At 43.4% G+C, this 19,593-nt stretch overlaps 1 protein-coding gene across 1 annotated transcript in view; it reads right to left on the bottom strand.

The window, feature by feature from the left end:
• Positions 1-5,243: 5,243 nt before the first annotated feature.
• Positions 5,244-19,593, bottom strand: part of ANKRD18A (ankyrin repeat domain 18A) — a 53,999-nt gene continuing 39,649 nt past the window's right edge. The window contains 9 exon segments of the mRNA XM_030817434.1: positions 5,244-5,777; positions 5,931-6,026; positions 7,660-7,718; positions 7,721-7,747; positions 8,587-8,640; positions 9,525-9,570; positions 13,428-13,650; positions 15,008-15,219; positions 15,818-16,099. Coding sequence (XP_030673294.1) covers positions 5,505-5,777; positions 5,931-6,026; positions 7,660-7,718; positions 7,721-7,747; positions 8,587-8,640; positions 9,525-9,570; positions 13,428-13,650; positions 15,008-15,219; positions 15,818-16,099 — 1,272 coding nt within the window. The 3' untranslated portion in view covers positions 5,244-5,504.

Genomic DNA, 19,593 nt, shown 5'->3' with positions numbered 1-19,593 from the left:
GATGGGACTCACAGGATACATGAATATCCAAAACCCAGTAGGCCAGTCATTCAATCCTACAGCTCCAAAATCATCCTTTTGGAATCTTGTCCCACCTACACGGCACAGGGGTGTGAGGGCTGGGCTCCCAAGGCTTTGGGCAGATCTCTCCACCTGTGGGTTTGCAGTGATCAGTCCCCGCAGCTGCCCTCATGGACGGGGCTGGTATTGAGTGTCTGTAGCTTTCCCACATTGAGGGGGCAAGCTGTTGGTGGGTCTATGAATCTGGGGTTTGAAGGATGGTGCCTCCCTGTGTGAGGGCTTCAACCTGATATGTCCCTTCTTTCCTGCCCTAGTAAAGGCTTCCCATGAGGCTCTGCCTCTTGGAAAGGCTTCTACCTGGACACCAAGGCTTTTCTGTAGATCCTCTGGAGTCTAGACAGAGGCTGCCAAGCCTCTAGTCTCTTGCTCTGTGCACCTCCTGGCTTAACACTATGTGGAAGCCATCAAGGCTTGGAGCCATCTCAGAAGCAGTGACCCAAGCTGTACCTGTGCATCTTTCAGCCATGGCTGGAGCTGGAGCTGCAGGGATGCAGGCAGCCGTGTCCTGAGGATGCACACAGCAGCCGGGCCGTGGAGCTGGCCCAGGAAACCATTATCTCCTCATCCCCAGGGCCTGTGACAGCAAGGGCTGCTGCAAGGGTCTCTGAAATGCCTTCAAGGCCTTTTCCCCATAGGCTTGGCTATTTGCACTGGGCTCTTTTTTTATGCAAATACTTTAAGTGCTCTTGAATTTTCCCCCTGAAAATCAGCTTTTCTTTTTGACCACTTGGCTAGGCTGCAAACTTTTGAAATTTTTGAGCTCCACTTCTCATTTAAATAGAAGTTGCAACTTGAGGTCATTTCTTAGGTCACACATAAGAACACTGGCTGTTGGACCTAGAGAGGACACCTCTTGAGCTATGCTGCCTAGATGCTCATTCCACCACATACATCCTAAATCGTCACCCCCATGTTCACAGTTTCAGAGATCTCCAGGGCTAAGGCCAATCAAATGTTACCTTGGCTCCTGTTCACAAGATGTTCCTCATTTTCATCTGAGACCTTTTAATTCTGGCCTTCACTGTCCATCTTTCTGTCAGCCTTCTGATCACTAGTATTTAACAATTATTTTCAGTGGTCCAAACTTTTCCTCATCATGCTGTCTTCTAAGCATTCCCAACTCTCCCGACCTCTCTCTTTTACCCACTTCTGAACCTGCATCTACATTCTCAGATATCTTTTTCATAGCCTGGTAATATGGTAAAAGAAGAAAAGTCCATTTTCAGGGGGAAAATTCAAAAAGGCTTCAGATATCTTCATGAAAAGAAGCTGAGTACTGGTTGCCAACACAATGGGGAAAAGGCCTTGAAGGCATTTCATAGCTCCACTTCACAGCACTAATTTTTTAATTCTTTAATCATAAAGAGGTGTAATTGGCTCACGGTTCTGCAGGCTGTAAAGGAAGCATAGTGGCTTCTGCTTCTGGGAGGACTCAGGAAGCCTCCCAATCATACCAGAAGGCCAAGGGGCAAGGAAATGCTTCATATGGCAGCAGTAGAAGCAAGACTGAGAGAGGAAAGAGGTGCCCACCCTGTTACACAACCAGATCTCATGAGAACTCAGTATCACAAGGTCAGCATCAAGAAGATGGTGCTTAACCACTGGTGAAGGATCTGCCCCCGCAACCCCCACCTCCACCTCCCACTGTTTCCAGGCAGAAGCCCGTTGCAGAGGCAGAGCCAGATTCATAGACCTACCAACAGCTTGCACCCCCACTGTGGAAAAGCTACAGGCACTCAACAGTAGCCCAGTCCATGAGAGCAGCCGTGGGGGCTAAAACTTGCAAAGCCACAGGTGCACTGCCCTAGTAGAGGTTGTCCATGAGGCTGTGCCTCTGCAGCAGGCAACTCCCCACTCCCACTACACCCCACCCTTCCACCACCCTACAGCCAGCCTACTCCTCCCCACCCTGCCCACCTCTTTTTCCTTCCACCTCACCTGCCTCCCATCCATGATTAAATCACTCCCACCAGGCCCTCATCTTTTTGTCATTTTCCAATCCCTCCAAACCCTCCCACTCTTTGTTTGTTACCCACTTCTGAACCTGCTTCTACTTTTTCAGGTATCTCTATAGCAGGTTGGCTATGTAGTAATAACACAAAACCTGATTTCAGGGGGAATATTCAAGAAGACTTCAGAAATTTGCATATAAAGAAGCCATGTGCCAATGGCCAAGACAAATGGAAAAAGGCCTTGAAGACATTTCACAGCTCCTCTCTGCAGTTCTAATTTTCTATATTATCCTAAATAAAAGAGGTTTCATTGACTCAGGGTTCTGCAGGCTGTGAAGGAAGCATAGTGTCTTTTGTTTCTGGGAGGAGTCAGGGAGCCTCCTAATTATACCAGAAGGCCAAGGGACAATGAGCTGTCTCCTATGGCAGGAGTAGGAGGAAGACAGAGTGAGGAAAGAGGTTCCCACAGCCTGTTAAACAACCAGATCACATGAAAACTCACTATCAGGAGAACAGCATCAAGGGGATGGTGCTTTATCATTCGTGAAGGATCTACCTGCACCATTTTATAACTAAATCTTTTTCCACCTAGGCCCCACCTCTAACGTTAGGGAGTATAATTCCACATGGGTTTTGATAGGGATATAGAGACAAAACATATTATTCTGTCCCTGACCCCATGAATCTCTTGTCCTTCTCACATTGCAAAATACAATCATGCCTTGCCAGCATGAGTCTTAACTCATTTCAGCATTAACTCAAAGTTACAAAGTCCAAAGTCTCATCTGGGTCAAGGCTACAGCCTCTTTTGCCTATAAGCCTCTGAAATAAAATGCAAGATCACTGCTTCTAAGGTACAATGATGGTACCGGCATTGTGTAAGCTTTCCATATCCAAAAGGAAGACATTTTCCAGAAAGCTTCTTATTGCTATCTGAGACCTCCTCAGCCTGGCCTTCACTGTCCATGTTTCTGTCAGGATTTTGGTCACAACCATTTAACCAGTCTCTAAGATGGTCCAAACATTTTCTCATCTATCTGTCTTCTTTTGAGGCCTCCAAACTCTTCCAACCTCTGTCCATTACTTAGTTCCAAAGCTGCTTCCACATTTTCAGTTATCTTTATAGCAATGCTCCAGTCCTTCTTTGCCATTTTTTGTATGATTCATTTTGAAAAAGAGGTTTAATTGGCTCATGGTTCTGCAGGGTGGACAGGAAGCACAGGGCTTCTGCTTCTGGGAGGCCTCAGAAATCTTTCAATCTTTGTGCAAGGCAAAGAAAGAGTGAGTTGTCTCACACGGCAAGAGGAAAACATGCAGAGTAGTGAGGTGACATAGAGTTTTCAATGACCAAGTCTCATGAGAAGTCACTCATGATTGTGAGGACAGTAGCAAGGGGATGGTGCTAAACCATTCATGAGAAATTTGCCTTCAGGATTCAATCACCTTAGACCAGGATCCACCTTCAACATTAGGAAATATAATTCAACATGAGATTTGGTGGGGACACATATTCAAATTGCATCATCAATCTTTGAATATAAAGACATCCACAGCAGGCTTTATCTAGCCAGCTTCTTTGATACTCTTCACAGGGTTTGAGATCTACAGCATATACACTAAAATATTCATACTTCAAAAAGCAATAAAGTAAGTGGTATCATTCTTCCAAAAGTTACAATGGTAGTGTAAGAATTCATAGCATGGTTTAGGTCATGTTTGCTACTGTTTCTATTCTATCGCCATATTAACTGTTTCCTACACAATTCTATATTCAGCTGAGTTTCAATTGAGAACAAAGCCATCCTTGAACTACCACCAATACCTGGCACTAGCTCTTTGCTAGTGTTATTATTCTTCTGTAGAAAGCATCCTTGAACTGGAAACAGTGCACAATCGAGTATCTAGTCACTCAACACTATCAATTCCTGGGTGACCTTTTAAAAAATAGTATCTCTTGTTGCAAGAAATGCTGCATCTGTGAGTCCATGTTTCTCACTGGAATTGGATGGAAGTGGTGAATTTCAGCCACAGTGTCCAAAGAAATTCTGTTCCTGTGATTCTGACGTCATCAGCCTCTGCACCTCTGTCTTCCCTTCTGCCACATGTTGCCTGCTCTCCATGACTTTGGTAAGAGATTCCTTGGATGATGTCCGGGATGTTGACCTGGTGTCCCTGAGACAGCACTAACAGGTCCATGCCTGGGTCTAGTTCTTGGCTGGGCTGATTGGCAAAGAGCTCACCGACGATGTTGAAGGCATCTCTGGTGAAGTGATGGCCTGGTCCAGCTCCAAGACCTGGCTGAGGCTGAAGAACTGGCCACCTTCTGATGCTCTTTCTTAAAGCTGTCACTGTAATCTGCTTGCATGTCAACTCATTGGCTGAGAAGTTGAGCTGAGTGCCCTGTGGTCCATCTTCTTGGTGAAGCACTCAAAGCCGTCAATTTTGCTCTCCCACTCCTAAAGGTTGAGGGCCACCTTGAGGGTGGGAAGAAGCTGGAATTCACCACCTCATCCTTCTCAGCCTTCCTCTTGCCCTGTCTCCAGGCTGTCTCTTCAGTGCTGGTGTGGCACATCAGGAAGTGATGGAAGATGTGGCACTGTGCCCGCACCCAGAAGCTGGCCGTGTGGTTCATCCACCAGATTGGGCCCTTTCTGCACTTGCACATGGAGTCCTTCTCAAGATGGCCTGTGGTCTGCCTCTTGGCACCCAAGAAGCCCACAGTGCTGTAGGAGCCCTCATGCATGGACTGGAGCCCCAAAGGCAGCACACACCCTGCTCCTGAGCCTGTTGCTCATTTCCTGTATGTGGCTCCATCTGCAGCAAAGTGGTTACACTGAGGCCTGTGCATGCCAGGCAAGGCCAAGCTGGCTCAAAGAGCAACCAGCCACCTCTGCAAGGGTGTGCCAGGAGCAGGTGGACCAGCCACCAGCCTCACTCACTGTCAGTCAGGGTAAATCAGTTATTCTGCCTTGTAGGTAGGGCCCCAGTGCCATCTGCTTTTCCTCAGGACTCCGCTCCATCAGCCGTCAAGTGGCAGCCCCTCAGGCTGTGGGAACCTGGCCACCCCTGATTCCTTGAGTGGGTGAGGCTGGTGGCTGGTCCACCTGCTCCAGGCACACCGTTGCAGAGGTGGCTGGTTGCTCTTTGAGCCAGCTTGGCCTTGCCTGGCATGCACAGGTCCTGGGTACTGACACCCTGCTCTGAGTGAGCTTGTCCTGTCTTGGGCCAAATTCTAAGTCTGGCCAGGGCCACAGAAGGCTGAGTCCCCTGGGTGGTAATGCTGACTGCTGCTGGGGGGCCCATAGTGCCCCTCCCCTCCCAGGGTCCAGGATAAGGCCCGACTGAGCCAGGACCCTTTAGGTATGGATCTCGTTCCCCAGCAGGGGACCTCTGTCCCACAGGTTGGATGAGAAGATGCTGCTGGCTGCCAGGGTTGTTTGGATGCCACATTCACCCTTCCCTCCAGGGACATCAAAGTTTCCAGCTTCCCCTTTGAGAATGACTTCCCAAGGCCCAGGTGCCATCTGGGGCTGCAGGGCAGCTGGCTTCATGCTGCCCCGGCTTCTTCCATGTTGTGCTGGTCACTACCCACCAAGGGGGGTCAGATGCAGGCACCAAGTAGGGAGGTTTTCTCTGGACCTGCGTCTTGGTTATCATGGAGCCAGACTGGGCCTGGTGACAGGGCCATGATGGGGTTGTCCTGGTGGTCCTGGGGGTGTCCAGAGGAGATGCAGAATGGAATTGCTGCAAGGATGAATGAGATGACTGTCAGCACAGAACAGGCACCCGATGAGTGCTCAGGGATTACCCTCAGTAGCTGCCCAGAGGCCAAAACCACCCACCTGATAGCGACTGTCCCCAAGCCAGGAGGAAGAGAAGAGAGCAGGTCCCACTCACCTGAGTCTGATCAGTCAGCTATGTTGAGATGTGCCTCTCACCTAGAAAACAATTCTTCACACAGAGCCACTCACAGAGACTGCTGTGTATCTCTAACTGCTCCACAACACAGAGGCGATGGGGACTCAGCAAGAGTGACATCGTGGGGTGACACAACCCACCACAACGGGAGCCTGCTTGGGTCAAGAGGGCCCAGAGTCAGTGTCCTCTATCCCTTGAACTGACATGTGTGCACGCATTGTGTTTGTGTATGCGTGTGTGTGTGTGTGTGTGTGTGTGTAAGGGTGTGTTTGTTTGTCTTGCTTCTCTGGCCAGGCCTAGCTGCTCCACTCACAGGTGCACCCAGGTCCTCATCATTCTCACCACCAGGGCCCAGGGCCAGGATTAGAGCCTTCCACAGGTGCTCCCCAATTTCTGCCCTCCCCACCGAGGGTGCTTCTGGGGATGCAGAGACAGGAGGGGCACCCAGCAGAGCACAGAGGGCTGGCACCCTCTCTAGGTGGAACCCAGGTCATGTGTAAAGTTGGAGGTCTGCCAAGCAGTGCTGAATTCAACACATCTTCTCACGTTCTCTTTCCAGCTACCCTCCAGGGTGCCCTGACTCACCTTCCCTACAGATGGAGGCAAGGAGACTCCACAGACAAACCCCCTGCCTGAGGTCACACATCGGCTAACTGGCCAGGTTCCTACTGACCAGGTGCCCCCAACGAGGCCCCTAATGAACACTCCTCCATTGACCAAGTCCCACTGACCAAGTCCCCACTGACCATGTCTCCCTAACCAGGCCCCCATTAGTAGGCCTCATGGACCAGACCCCACTGATCAATTTCCCACTGATCTGGTCCCCACTGACTGGGTTCCCACTGACAAGACACAATTTACCAGGTTGCTGCTCACCTCACCCCGACTGAATAATTCTCCATGGATCAGTCCCCAGCTGACTGAGCCCCCTCTGACCAGGCTCTCACTGACCAGGCTCCAAGCCACTAAGGCCCCACACTGACCAGACCCCTAATATACTGAATACACCCCACCGACCAGTTTTTTGTTGTTTATGTTCCAACCGATCAGGCCCCACTAATAAGACCACCACTGACCAGGTCCCCACTGACTAGGCTTCCAATGACTAGGTCACAAGGTACCCACTGGGTGAGCCTTCACTGAGGAGGCCACCGTTAACCAGGTCCCTGCTGATCAGGTCCCAACTGACCAGGTCCTGATGGCTAGGTCATCTCTGACCATGGTCCACTGACGAGGCTCTTGAGCAGCTGTGTTCCAAGTCTCATTACAATGCCGCCATCAGCTCACAGACCCTGCCTCCCTGCATGTGTGCCCAGGGGTCAGGCCCTGGGGGTTTTCTTGGGCCGCAAGGCCTCTCCTCCAAGACATAGGGAAGGGAGTCAGCCTCAGGCTCCAGGTACCCAGCTTCACACTCACCCCGCAAGGCCCTCTGGGCCCATCTCAAAGGAGACAATGAGGTGGCCTGGCACTGCCTGGACATGCCATCTTCCCTATTTCTGAGTGTCAGAGTGGGAGGAAGGGAGGGACATTTGGCAGACAAGACACCCTGTGCTGCTGGGTCTCCCAGGGCCCTTCCCGCAGAGCCCCGATCTAGAGACACAGCACAGAGGCTGCAGGGAGACTAATCAAGAACCCTTGAGCCTGAGCTGGGGACCACATGAGGACTGTCCCCAGACAGCTAGAAGGCCCTTTGCTAGTTTCTTGGTACCTCAGTGGATGCGGCAGCGGTTCTTCTGTTGGGGACTAGTGAGCGCGTGATGGGAAGGCTCGCCTGTGCTTCCTCGGTGGCTCCAACTCTGCTTCTAAGAAAAATTACTCATTCTAGGGCTGCCGCAGAGAAAATACAACATTAGTTTAGAACATCCTGTGCCAGAAAGTAAAAAAGTGCTGACAGAGTAATGGGGACAAATCAAAAAGACATAAAGTGAGCTTGAAATGTCTACCGCTGGCCTAATCTTGGGGAACTGGAGCACCAGAATCGTGAGTTTCCCTTCTCCTTTATTTATTGGTTTTATTTCTCCATGTAGAACAAAGAAGAAAATAAGAAAAATAATCATCTGGCAACCATCACAGTAATACTTGTTCAAACACAAGTCATCCATGAAATGCTAAATCTAGTGGGTTTTGAGGAGTAACCAGATATTTACAGAGCTTCAAAGTATCTCCACACAAAATACTATTGAACTACAAAAAGGAAATCATAACACTAGTATGGACAAACCTGGCAGATACTCTTTAAGTCTCCTACTATATATGGTAATAAAAACTGTAAAATGCAAAGAAGCTTTCGATGACCTTTACTAAAGTATCAGTGATGACTTGGTTGTTTGGCTGTTTAAACAGCTGACATTCAGGCAATTCAAGTAGGCCAAACTCAATAATACTGGTGTTCATTTGCAAGATCCACTTAAAACTTAAGGAGGCTAAAAAACATCATTTAAAACAACATAAATATACATCATACTTGATATGAAAATATTCTACTTTAGTAAAGATTGTGATGTTTTATATTTTATGAGAAACAATTAAAATTTCATGTAAATAGCCCAGTAATAAAGTTTTATGATCTTTTAAATCATACAACTTTTCCTTAAGATTTTATGGTTAAATATTCTCTTCATTAGATGTGGCTTACCAGTGGATTCTAGAGAAGAAAGTAGACGGGAGCAAGTGCCCAACACAGCAAAAGCTGGAAAGAAAAAGAAAGGATTATGTTCTTTACCTAAAACATTTCAGTTAACGAAGTGTAAGTTTAAAATGTAGAGTTGAGAATGTTATCAGAGTTAATACTAGAGCCAGCACTGGAATTACAAGATGAAGATGGCATAGTCCACCTCCCAATAGTCATATGCTATAACCTAGAAGACAGGCAGGTAATGTCCATATAGAGTCATAGATACCATGACAGGTAAACAGCAGGGCACTACTGGAACATACAGAAGGGACATCTAGCCCACTTTTGTGTCAATATCATGGGCTTTCTGGTGGAGGGGATACATAGGTTGATGACTGAAGGACGAGGAAAATCTTGCCAGATAGAGGGAAGAGGCGAAGGCAAAGAGCCTGCGTAACAAAGAGCCCTGCGGAGTTCTACTCTGTCCACTTTGGTGCTAGAGCAAAGGGCAGAGTGCAGTAAGTGGCGAGAGACAAGGCTGAGTAACCTGACAAGAATTACATTGACGTGGGTGTTTTTATTTCATGGTGAAATTTTTGGAATTTTTCCTGAGAAGAGATGTAAGCCAATTGATGCCTTTGTTTTTGGAGAATCGTTTCAGTGTGCCGGCTGACAGTTCCAAGAGGATGGCAAAAGTGAAGAAATTATAGAGCCAGTAAAAAAGTGATGGATCCACTTCTTGGGAATTTTTTAAGCTATGGAACATGATGAATTAATGGTGCATAAGTATACTCTTCACTGTGAAAGTTTTTGTTTCCACATCTTTCATTAGATGTGTGTAAGAAAAAGATACTGAACGTAGTATCTACTAACCCAACAATGAAAAGGAATGCCATTTGCTATTTACACTTTATTACTAAAATAAACCTAAATTTAATTAATACATTTTGGCAACATACTTTTCTTTGTTTCTGTAATTATTTGTTCTACACAGTCCGGCTCCATCTAAAATAAGTAAAAAAATAATAATAATAATGTTTAAGTTAAACGAGACATTATCATGAGATTAATATATCACTTACAAAATGTGGCCTTTAGTATTTTTAGTGACTAGACATAACATGAAGTTTGCTTAAATAGAAAAATAATCACATAAGTAAAGTAAAATTTCTACTTATTCTAAGTTTAGATAATAGAGGATGTATCTGTGTAATGCTGTTTAGAGTAATCTGACAAAAATAGATAATATTGGTCTATTGGATATACATAATTTTAGAAAGGTGGTGTTTTATTAGTACAAAGGTTAAACAATGGCCGGGCATGGCAGCTCATGCCTGTAATCCCAGCAGATCACGAGGTCAAGAGATCGAGACCATCCTGGCCAACATGATGAAACCCTATCTCTACTAAAATTACAAAAATTAGCTGGGTGTGGTGGTGCATGCCTCTAGTCCCAGCTACTCGGGAGGCTGAGGCAGGAAAATGGCTTGAACCTAGGAGGTGGAGGTTGCAGTGAGCCGAGATCGTGCCACGGCACTCCAGCCTAGTGACAGAGCGAAACTCCATCTCAAAAAAAAAAAAAAAAAAGAAAAAAAAAAGGTTAAACAATTAAAGTCATATTTTGCAATGAATGTATTGCTTTGAAATTCTTAGCAAAACTCTGTCCTTTATAAAAGTTTAATCCATTTTTTTACTTCAATAAATTTTTTCTTAAAAAGAAATTTACATTCTTTACTTACTGAAAAAAATTTGTATGGTAAAGTTTTCTTTTTTTTTGTTCTAGTTTGTATTCTAAATTAAAGTGGTACCTGTGTAAGTTTCTTCCAAAAGTATAGTGAGGAATGCTGAGGTTTGGAGTACAATTGAACCCATCACACAGGTAGTGAGCATAGGACCCAAGAAGTAGTTTTTCAACCCTGGCCCACTCTGTCCCTCCTCATTCTTATTTCCCAGTGTCTATTGTTCCCATGTTTATGTCAATGGGCACCTAATGTGTAGCTCCCACATATGAGTGCAAATGAGATATTTGGTTTCTGTTTCTGCGTTAGTTTGCTTAGGATAGTGGATTCCAGCTGTATCCATGTTGCTGCAAAGGACATGATTTTGTTCTTTTCATGGCTGCATAGTATTTGGTATATATGGAATTTTCCAATCTACCTTGGATTTTCAATCTACCTTGGGTGCACCTGGATTGACTCCATGTCTGTGCTATTGTGAATAGTGCTGCAATGAACATACATGTGCATGCATCTTTTTGTTACAATGACTTATTTTCCTTTAGGTATACCCCTAGTATAGTAATGGGTTGCTGAATGTGGGATTACAGGTGCCTGCCTCCACGCCTGGCTAATTTTTGTAGTTTTAGTAGAGACGGGGTTTCATCATGTTGGCCAGGCTGGTATCAAACTCCTGTCCTCAGGTGATCTGCCTGCCTCGGCCTCCCAAAATGCTGGGATTACAAGCGTGAGCCACCACACCTGGCCAAGCACAAAGCTTTTAACAGAAAAATGGAAATGAACCTTTCAGTGTTTTGTTTATTTAATTCATAAAATGCACTTATTTTGGGTTCTATTAAATAATAAATATATGTTGTTAAGTGTTTGGTTGCCTGTCATTCACTTGTGATTATGGGTGGAAAGAGTTAAGTTGGTGCAAAGAAACTTTAAAAGTGATATGGGCTGGGCACAGAGGCTCACCCCTGTAATCCCAGCACTTTGGGAGGCTGAGGTGGGTGGATAACAAGGTCAGGAGTTCGAGACCTGCCTGGCCAATATGGTGAAATCCCATCTGTACTAAAAATACAAAAATTAGCCAGGTGTAGTGGCAGGCACCTGTAGTCCCAGTTACTTGGGAGGCTGAGGCAGGAGAATCACTTGAACCCAGGAGGTGGAGGTTGCAATGAGCTGAGATTGTGCCACGGCACTCTAGCCTATGCAACAGAGCGAGACTCCATCTCAAAAAAAAAAAAAAAAAAAAGTGATATTGAGAGGTGACAGCGTGCTGGCAGTCCTCACAGCCCTTGCTTGCTCTCGGTGCCTTCTCTGCCTGGGCTCCCACTTTGGCGGCACTTGGGGAGCCCTTCAGCCCACCGCTGCACTGTGGGAGCCCCTTTCTGGGCTGGCCAAGGTGAGAGCTGGCCCCCTCAGCTTGCGGGGAGGTGCGGAGGGAGAAGCGCGAGCGGGAACCGGGGCTGCGCGCGGTGCTTGCAGGCAAGCTGGAGTTCCGGGTCGGCGTGGGCTTGGCGGGCCCCCCCACTCGGAGCAGCCGGCCGGCCCTGCCGGCCCTGGGCAGTGAGGAGCTTAGCACCCAGGCCAGCGGCTGCGGAGGGTGTACTGGGTCCCCCAGCAGTGCTGACCCACCAGCACTGCACTTGATTTCTCACCGGACCTTAGCTGCCTTCCTGCGGGGCAGGGCTCGGGACCTGCAGCCCGCCATGCCTGAGCCTCCCACCCCCTGCATGGGCTCCTGTGTGGCCCGAGCCTCCCTGACAAGCGCCACGCCCTGCTCCACAGTACCCAGTCCCATCAACCACCCGAAGGCTGAGGAGTGCCAGCGCACGGCGTGGGAGTAGCAGGCAGCTCCACCTGCAGCCCCAGTGCGGGATCCACTGGGTGAAGCCAGCTGGGCTCCTGAGTCTGGTGGAGATGTGGAGAACCTTTATGTCTAGCTCAGGGATTGTAAATACACCAATCAGCACCCTACGTCTAGCTCAGGGTCTGTGAATGCACCAATCGACACTCTGTGACTAGCTGCTCTGGTGGGGCCTTGGAGAACCTTTATGTCTAGCTCAGGGATTGTAAATGCACCAATCGGCACCCTGTCTCTAGCTCGAGGTTTGTGAGTGCACCAATTGACACTCTGTATCTAGCTGCTCTGGTGGGGCCTTGGAGAGCCTTTGTGTCGATACTCTGTATCTAACTGATCTGATGGGGAAGTGGAGAACTTTTATGTCTAGCTCAGGGATGGTCAAAGCACCGATCAGCGCCCTGTCAGAACAGACCACTCGGCCCTAACTACCAATCAGCAGGACGTGGGTGGGGCCAGATAACAGAATAAAAGCAGGCTGCCCAACCCAGCAGCAGCAACCCGCTCAGGTCCCCTTCCACAGTGTGGAAGCTTTGTTCTTTTGCCCTTTGCAATAAATCTTGCTACTGCTCACTCTTTGGGTCCACACTGCTTTTATGAGCTGTAACATTCACTGCGAAGGTCTGCAGCTTCACTCCTGAAGCCAGCGAGACCACGAGCCCACCGGGAGGAACGAACAACTCCAGACGTGCCATCTTAAGAGCTGTAACACTCACCACGAAGGTCTGCAGCTTCACTCCTGAGCCAGCAAGACCACGAACCCACCAGAAGGAAGAAACTCTGAACACATCCGAACATCAGAAGGAACAAACTCCAGACGCGCCACCTTAAAAGCTGTAACACTCACCGCGAGGGTGCGCGGCTTCATTCTTGAAGTCAGTGAGACCAAGAACCCACCAATTCCGGACACAATATGAACCACAAAAAAACTATAATCAAGTAGAGTAAGACAAAGCATTTCAAAGTATACCATCAGTTATTAGGCAATAACATGCATTTTCTAAAACCTAACTTAAATGCAGCTTTTAAAGAAATTTTAAATGTGTCAATTTAACCACATTTATTGAATAAAGTTAACAAATGGGTGTCTCTTGAAAATGAGAGCTCCAGGGAATTAAAAAATATAAAGTTCCCATTTCCTTTCTGTGTTAACACAGCTAATTATTATCTTTACTTAACATGCATGAGTCAACAGAAAACTCAGTATTTCACCAAATTATAAACAAGAATTATATTAGAGAAATGAAACCCAAAAGAGAAACGGTCATATAACTAACCTCAGTCAACGAGTTCTTGCAGTTATTTGAAGGCTGTGGGTTTGAAGTAGGAATTCTTATGGCCGTTTTGGGACTATATTTTCTGTCAAGTCCTATACTATTAAGATTTTAAACACAAGGTAACTCTGGGTCTGGCGTCATAGGAAGAGTGCTGAGAAAATATTTTATCTGCTGCTTCTCCATAAGGAGCATGGTGCTGATCATTGCTATTTTCTCATCCGATCTGTAAAGAGAGCAAAGACAAATGCTTACTATTTCATTTTTCCTTGAATGATTCTTAATGACTTGCATTTTTTAAAAAGTTGCCCTGAGAGTAAACCAAATTACCCATTAAACAGTGTTTTCACACGAAGATGTGTGAGAGCATACCTCTTGTAAGTAATGGTAATTTTTAAATCATTCTAAATAAGTATATGTGTTTCTAAGGTGATTTCTACTGAACAAGCAGTTCAAAGTAGACAGGGAAGAGAAATGGCTATCAGTGATGTACGGCTCAACAGGTAACCTAGCTGCCTTCCAAAATAGCTCTACTTATAAGATTCTAAAGATTCCTTTAGAAATACTTGTATTTAAAGGGTAACTAGGTGGGAAAATGGTTATGTTAATTTGCTTGACTAGAAGAACTACTTCACTATAAATAATTATATGAAAACATTATGTTGTACTCCTTAAATAATGTAGATTAAGAAAACTAAAATGAACAAAAATAATCTAGAAATACTTGTGTTTAGTAAACCAGTTTCATGTTTCACCCTTGTACATTTCACCCATTATCTAAGAACACTTAACTATTTGGCACTGAGGAATAACTCAGAGCAACAACTCCTGGGGGAAAACTAGACTGTTTGGTTGGTGATTAAAAAGAACTAAAGCATCTCTGAAGGCAATTAGCCCTCAACACTGTGACCAAGGCACTGGAGGTGGGGCTTGTTCTTTCTGCCTTTCACACACCCCTTCAGGTTGAACAAGGTGTTATTTTTGAACCACCCTGTGGATTACACTTCTTTTCATTCCTGTGATGATTATTCCCTCTTTCACAAGGATGCCTTTATGTAACTCCTTGAAAATGTTACACAAATAGTCTTTCTTGAGGCACCCTCTAGTGATAACACCTAAAGATCACAATCAAAAACAGTCCCTGCCTGAGTGCCAGGATGTGCCCAGAGTAGCAGTATCACTTGACACTTTGGGTTTAGGTTGTGATCTACCAAAAAATAAATTAAACTCATTAATATTTCCATTTAGGGAAATTCTGACAAGTAATTTTATAACAAGATCACTTTATTAATCATAAAGCTTCAAAAATACTTAGTGAAAAAAACTAACAGGTCAGGTTAACTACATGAGACTTTTCACGGGAAAAAAGCCACACAAAAACAAAAAAAGAGAAGAGAGACAGAAACTATCCTTGATGAACATTTTAAAGGTAGGATTATTTACTAACATTATTTTCCAAAATTACATTATGAAATTAGCATTCACTTCCCACTGATCTCCTGAAGCCATCTCACTAAAAATTATGCTTTCAAAACAAATTAATGAGCTTAATTCATTTTCTATGAGTATATGTTTTGACTTACTTCATTAATTTTTTTGACATGGAATGGTTAGCTTTCAATGTTATTGCCAAAGCTTCCTTATATTCTTCTAATTCAGTTGTAACCTCTTCATAAGCAGTTTTCATTTTGGAGAATTTACATTCCACATCTTTAAGTGTGAGTTCCTTCTTTTTTAGTAAAGCTGTATTATCCCTGTTTAACTGCTCTAATTGTTTTTCATTTTCTGCTCGTTCCTAAAACAAATGAAAAGAATATACTTTTAAAACAAATAAGTTAATTACATGTTTGTTGCCTTTCATTTTGAATCAGTGATTCGAAGAGCAATTTTGAATATGTTAAAAAGAGGCTGAAGCTTAAAATATTTATCAGCAATATCAAAACTAATAACTGAATTCAGAATTAAGTCTGATTTATAAAAATTTGAAATCATAATTATGTTAGTATTAATGTAATCTGGTCCTATAAAAAGTAATAGAATCCATTTATAATTTTAAAAAGTGAACAATGAACAACGTAGCTTAAGACCAATTCAAAAGTATCATATAATTTCTAAATCACAGTTTTCTCTTATGCCAACTGGTCTTAATCATCAAATTCCCCCTTTTACTCTATAGTGAGAATCATTACTTTGAAAGATTGATTTTGTTATAATAATAATGGAAATTTAAATATTTAAAAGGAAAAAACATCACTTTTTTTTCTAGAACTCTACAAAGGAAATTGCCGTAAGAGAGGCAGAGGAAACACAATATATACATATCCAAAATATAGTTTGCAGTGAAATAAATGAAAGCCCATTACAGATAAACTTACTTGATTTTAAAAACTAACCTGTGACTGGATTTCTACTGATTTTTCTATTGCCTGCCTTGTCCCTTCATCCAGCTCCAGTTTATATTCTTGTGCTTTACCAAGTTCTACCATATCTTTTTCCATATGTGTCTTAAGATTTAATACTACTTCTTCCAACATCTTTTTATCCTTCTCAAGTTTTTCACATTCCTCTTGTACTTTTCTCATAGATAATAACTCCTGATGAAGAACTTCATTGTCTTTGGCCAAATTGACACATTTTGAAGATACAGCTTCCTTCTCGGCCATAAGATCATCAAACTGCAGTAATAAAATAATAGAGCTTGATAATGAAGTAGGCTGAGAATAATCTAATACAAAACCAATAGTAAATTTTGAAATGCATTGACTTGCAATAAAATGTTATCTATAATGTAGTAGATTCTTCAACTGTGAACCCTTAAATTACTCAGAATTTTAAGAACAAAGTTAAAGCTACCATAAGTCACAAAAATATGCTTTACTGTCATCATCTTTGCCACAGAACTTTTGCACTTGCTTTTACTTTTACTTTTCTGATAATTCATTCTTCTTCCTCCTTAAATGGCACTAAGTTATCTCTTAGTAAAAAGTGTCTAACCCTCTTCCCTCATCATCATTCCCCAAATTTGTCAAAAAAACCTTTCAGAGATATCATATTGAGTTATTTAGGCCAAAGTCAATAAATGGCTCTCAGAATGACTTTGAAAATAATATAATACTCTACGCTAGGCATGGTGGCTCATGCTTGTAATCCCAGCACTTTAGGAGGCTGTGGCAGAAAGATCACTGGAGGCCAGGAATTTGAGATCAGCCAGAGCAACATAGTAAGACCCCCATCTCTACAAAAAAACAAATTTAAAAAATTAGCCAGGCATGGTGGCTCAGGCCTGTAGACCCAGCTAGTTGGGAGACTGAGGCAAAAGGATGGCTTGTACCCAGAGTTCAGGGCTGCAGTGAATTATGACCACATCACTGCACTTCTGCCTGGATGATAGACGAAGACCATATCTCAAAAAAACACAAAATAATGAATCCCGTAAATAAGGATTCTGATGCCATAAGCCTTTCTCTAAACCGCAAATGTTTCATGCTAATTTGAATTGCATTTTAAGAAGTAATGATTCTTGGGGTAAAGGCCATAGAACACAGCACCCAGAAACAAATCCACATATTTACAGCCAACTTATTTTGGAATAAGGTGCCAAGAACATACATTGGGGAAAGCACACCCTCTTCAAATGAATGGCACTGGGAAACTATCCATATGAAGAATGATACTAGCTTCCTATCTAACACCATACAGCAAAATAAACTCAGAATCGATTGAAGACTGAAATGTAAGGCCCAAAATTATCAAACTATTATAAGTAAACATAGGGAAAATGCTTCAAGACATTAGTCTGCACAAAGATTTGTATGGGTAAGACATCAGAAGGCTAGTCAAATGGTACTACAACTGAGTGAAGAGAAAACCTGTAGAATGGAAGAAAATATTTTCAAGCTATTCATCTAATAAAAGACAAATATCCAAAATACACAAGGAACTCAAACACCCTGACAGTAAACAAAAATAATCTGAGTTCAAAACTAGGCAAAAGATCTGATTAGATATTTCTCTTTTTTTTTAAGAGAAAAAAAAGAAATACAAATGGCCAATAAATACATTTAAAAATGTTCAGTATCACTAATCAACAGGGGAATACAAATCAAACCTACAATGTGATATAATCTTGCTCCATTTCGATAAATGGCTATCATAGAAAACACAAAAAAAAAGTGTTGGTGAGGTTTCAGAGAACAGTAAACTCTTACATGCTGTTGGTGGGAAGGTAAATTAGTAGAGCTACTATAGAAAACAACATGAGGTTGTCTCAAAAAACGAACAATGGAACTGCCGAGGGACCCAGCAACCCCACTACTGGGTATTCAGGCAATAGAAAAGAAAACAATAGATCACAGGGATACTTGTCCTCATATGTTTATTGTAGCACTATTCACAACCTACATGTCCATCAACCTACATGCATAAAATCAACCTACATGTCCATCAACAAATGAATGGACAAAAAAATTGTGGTACACATACACAATGGAATATTCACCATATAAAAAAATGAAATCCTCTTACTTGTAGCCACATGGATCAGTCTGGAGGATGTTATGTTAAGTGCAGACACAGAAAGATAAATACTGCACATTCTCACTCATTTGTGGGAGCTAAAGAAAAATTGAGGGCTGGGCAACATGGCTGATGCCTGTAATTTCCTAGCACTTTGAAAGCCCGAGGCAGGAGAATCACTTGAAGCCAAAAGTTCCAGAGCAGCCTGAGCAACATAGAGAGACATCTCTACAAAGGAAAAAATCAGACAGGTGCAATGGTGCACGCCCATAATCCTAGCTGCTCAGGAGGGTGAGGTTGGAGGATCACATGGGCCCAAGAGTTTGAGGCTGCAGTGAGCTATGATCAAATCACTGTCTCTAGTCTGGATGACTACAGTTGCCCAGAGCCCAGACTACACTAGCAAGACCCTGTCTCTTAACAACAAAAAAGCTCATAGAAGTAGGGGAGGGGAATCTGGTTAATGGATACAGAATTACAGTTAGATAAGAGGAATGAGTTCTGATGTTCTGTGGCATTGTAGGGTGAATATGGCTATGATTTACTGAATATTTTTAAAAAGCTAGAAGATTTCAAATGTTCACAATTCAAAGAAATGAAAAATGGTTGAAGTAGTAAGAAGTAGTAAATATGCTAGTTAGCTTGATCATTACGCACTATATAAATGTATCAAAATGTCACTCTATAGCCCATAATTATGTATATACATGTCAATTAAAACAAAAGAGAATCTATATTCATTCCATTAAAATAATAGAATATGGGCCATCCTTACTGATGGCCTTCTCCTAATGAATACAATGCAGTAAAAGGGATGCCATGTGGCTTCCCTATCTCAGACTGCTTTCCCTTGGAACTCAGCCCCCAGATTGTGAGAGAGATCAGTCCACAAAGACAGCCTGGGAGTGCCAGTGTCAGTGTTCATGCTGCCTGCTCCAGCTGAGGTTCCAGCCAATGGCCAGCATCAACAATCAAACACATGGATGAGCAAAGCTTCAGATGATTCAATTTCTCCAACTTCCTAGGGAAGCTGAGGGGAGCAGCAACAAGCTGTCCTGGCCAATTTTTTTCCAAACCACAGGTTCATGAACAAAATAAATGTTTTTCTTTTAAGCCACAAAACTCTGGGTAATTGTTAGAAAAATAAGTTTTAAAAAGAGACAACAGGGAACATAACTTATGTAGCAGAAAAGAGTCTCCTTTAAAGTAGGATCTAATAAATGTTGAGATTAATTTATTGATGACAAACATTATTGAGAAGCAGCAGATAACCAGGAGGGAGATGTAAGCTGCTGAGGAGGAACTTTTCCTAAAACCCCCTTCAATTAAGAACTCTGATAATAAGGCAAGGGTGTCTGTCTCCTTACAATTTCCCCACAAGTTAGGAAATAAGACTGCAAAGCAAGAAGACGTATGATTTGAAAAACAACTGGAAATACTTGGTTACATAACCAAAATCAGATATTTACCTGATTTCAATTAATGAAAATTCTAAAAGAAGAAGCTTTGAGTATTTATTAATCAATCTAGTATTTGATTTTCATTTTCCTTTTTCTCAATGAGGAAATAAGGAGAAAATTATGGAATGACTTTTACTCTTCACAGAAGTAAAATAAACACAGCATACTTTGGGTGTTAAGACATCAAATGCAAT

The sequence above is a fragment of the Nomascus leucogenys genome, chromosome 8, assembly GCF_006542625.1.
Source record: "Nomascus leucogenys isolate Asia chromosome 8, Asia_NLE_v1, whole genome shotgun sequence".
In the NCBI taxonomy this organism is placed as follows: domain Eukaryota; kingdom Metazoa; phylum Chordata; class Mammalia; order Primates; family Hylobatidae; genus Nomascus; species Nomascus leucogenys.
Note: the sequence above shows the minus strand (reverse complement) of the source record. Positions and strands in the feature narration are given on the sequence as shown.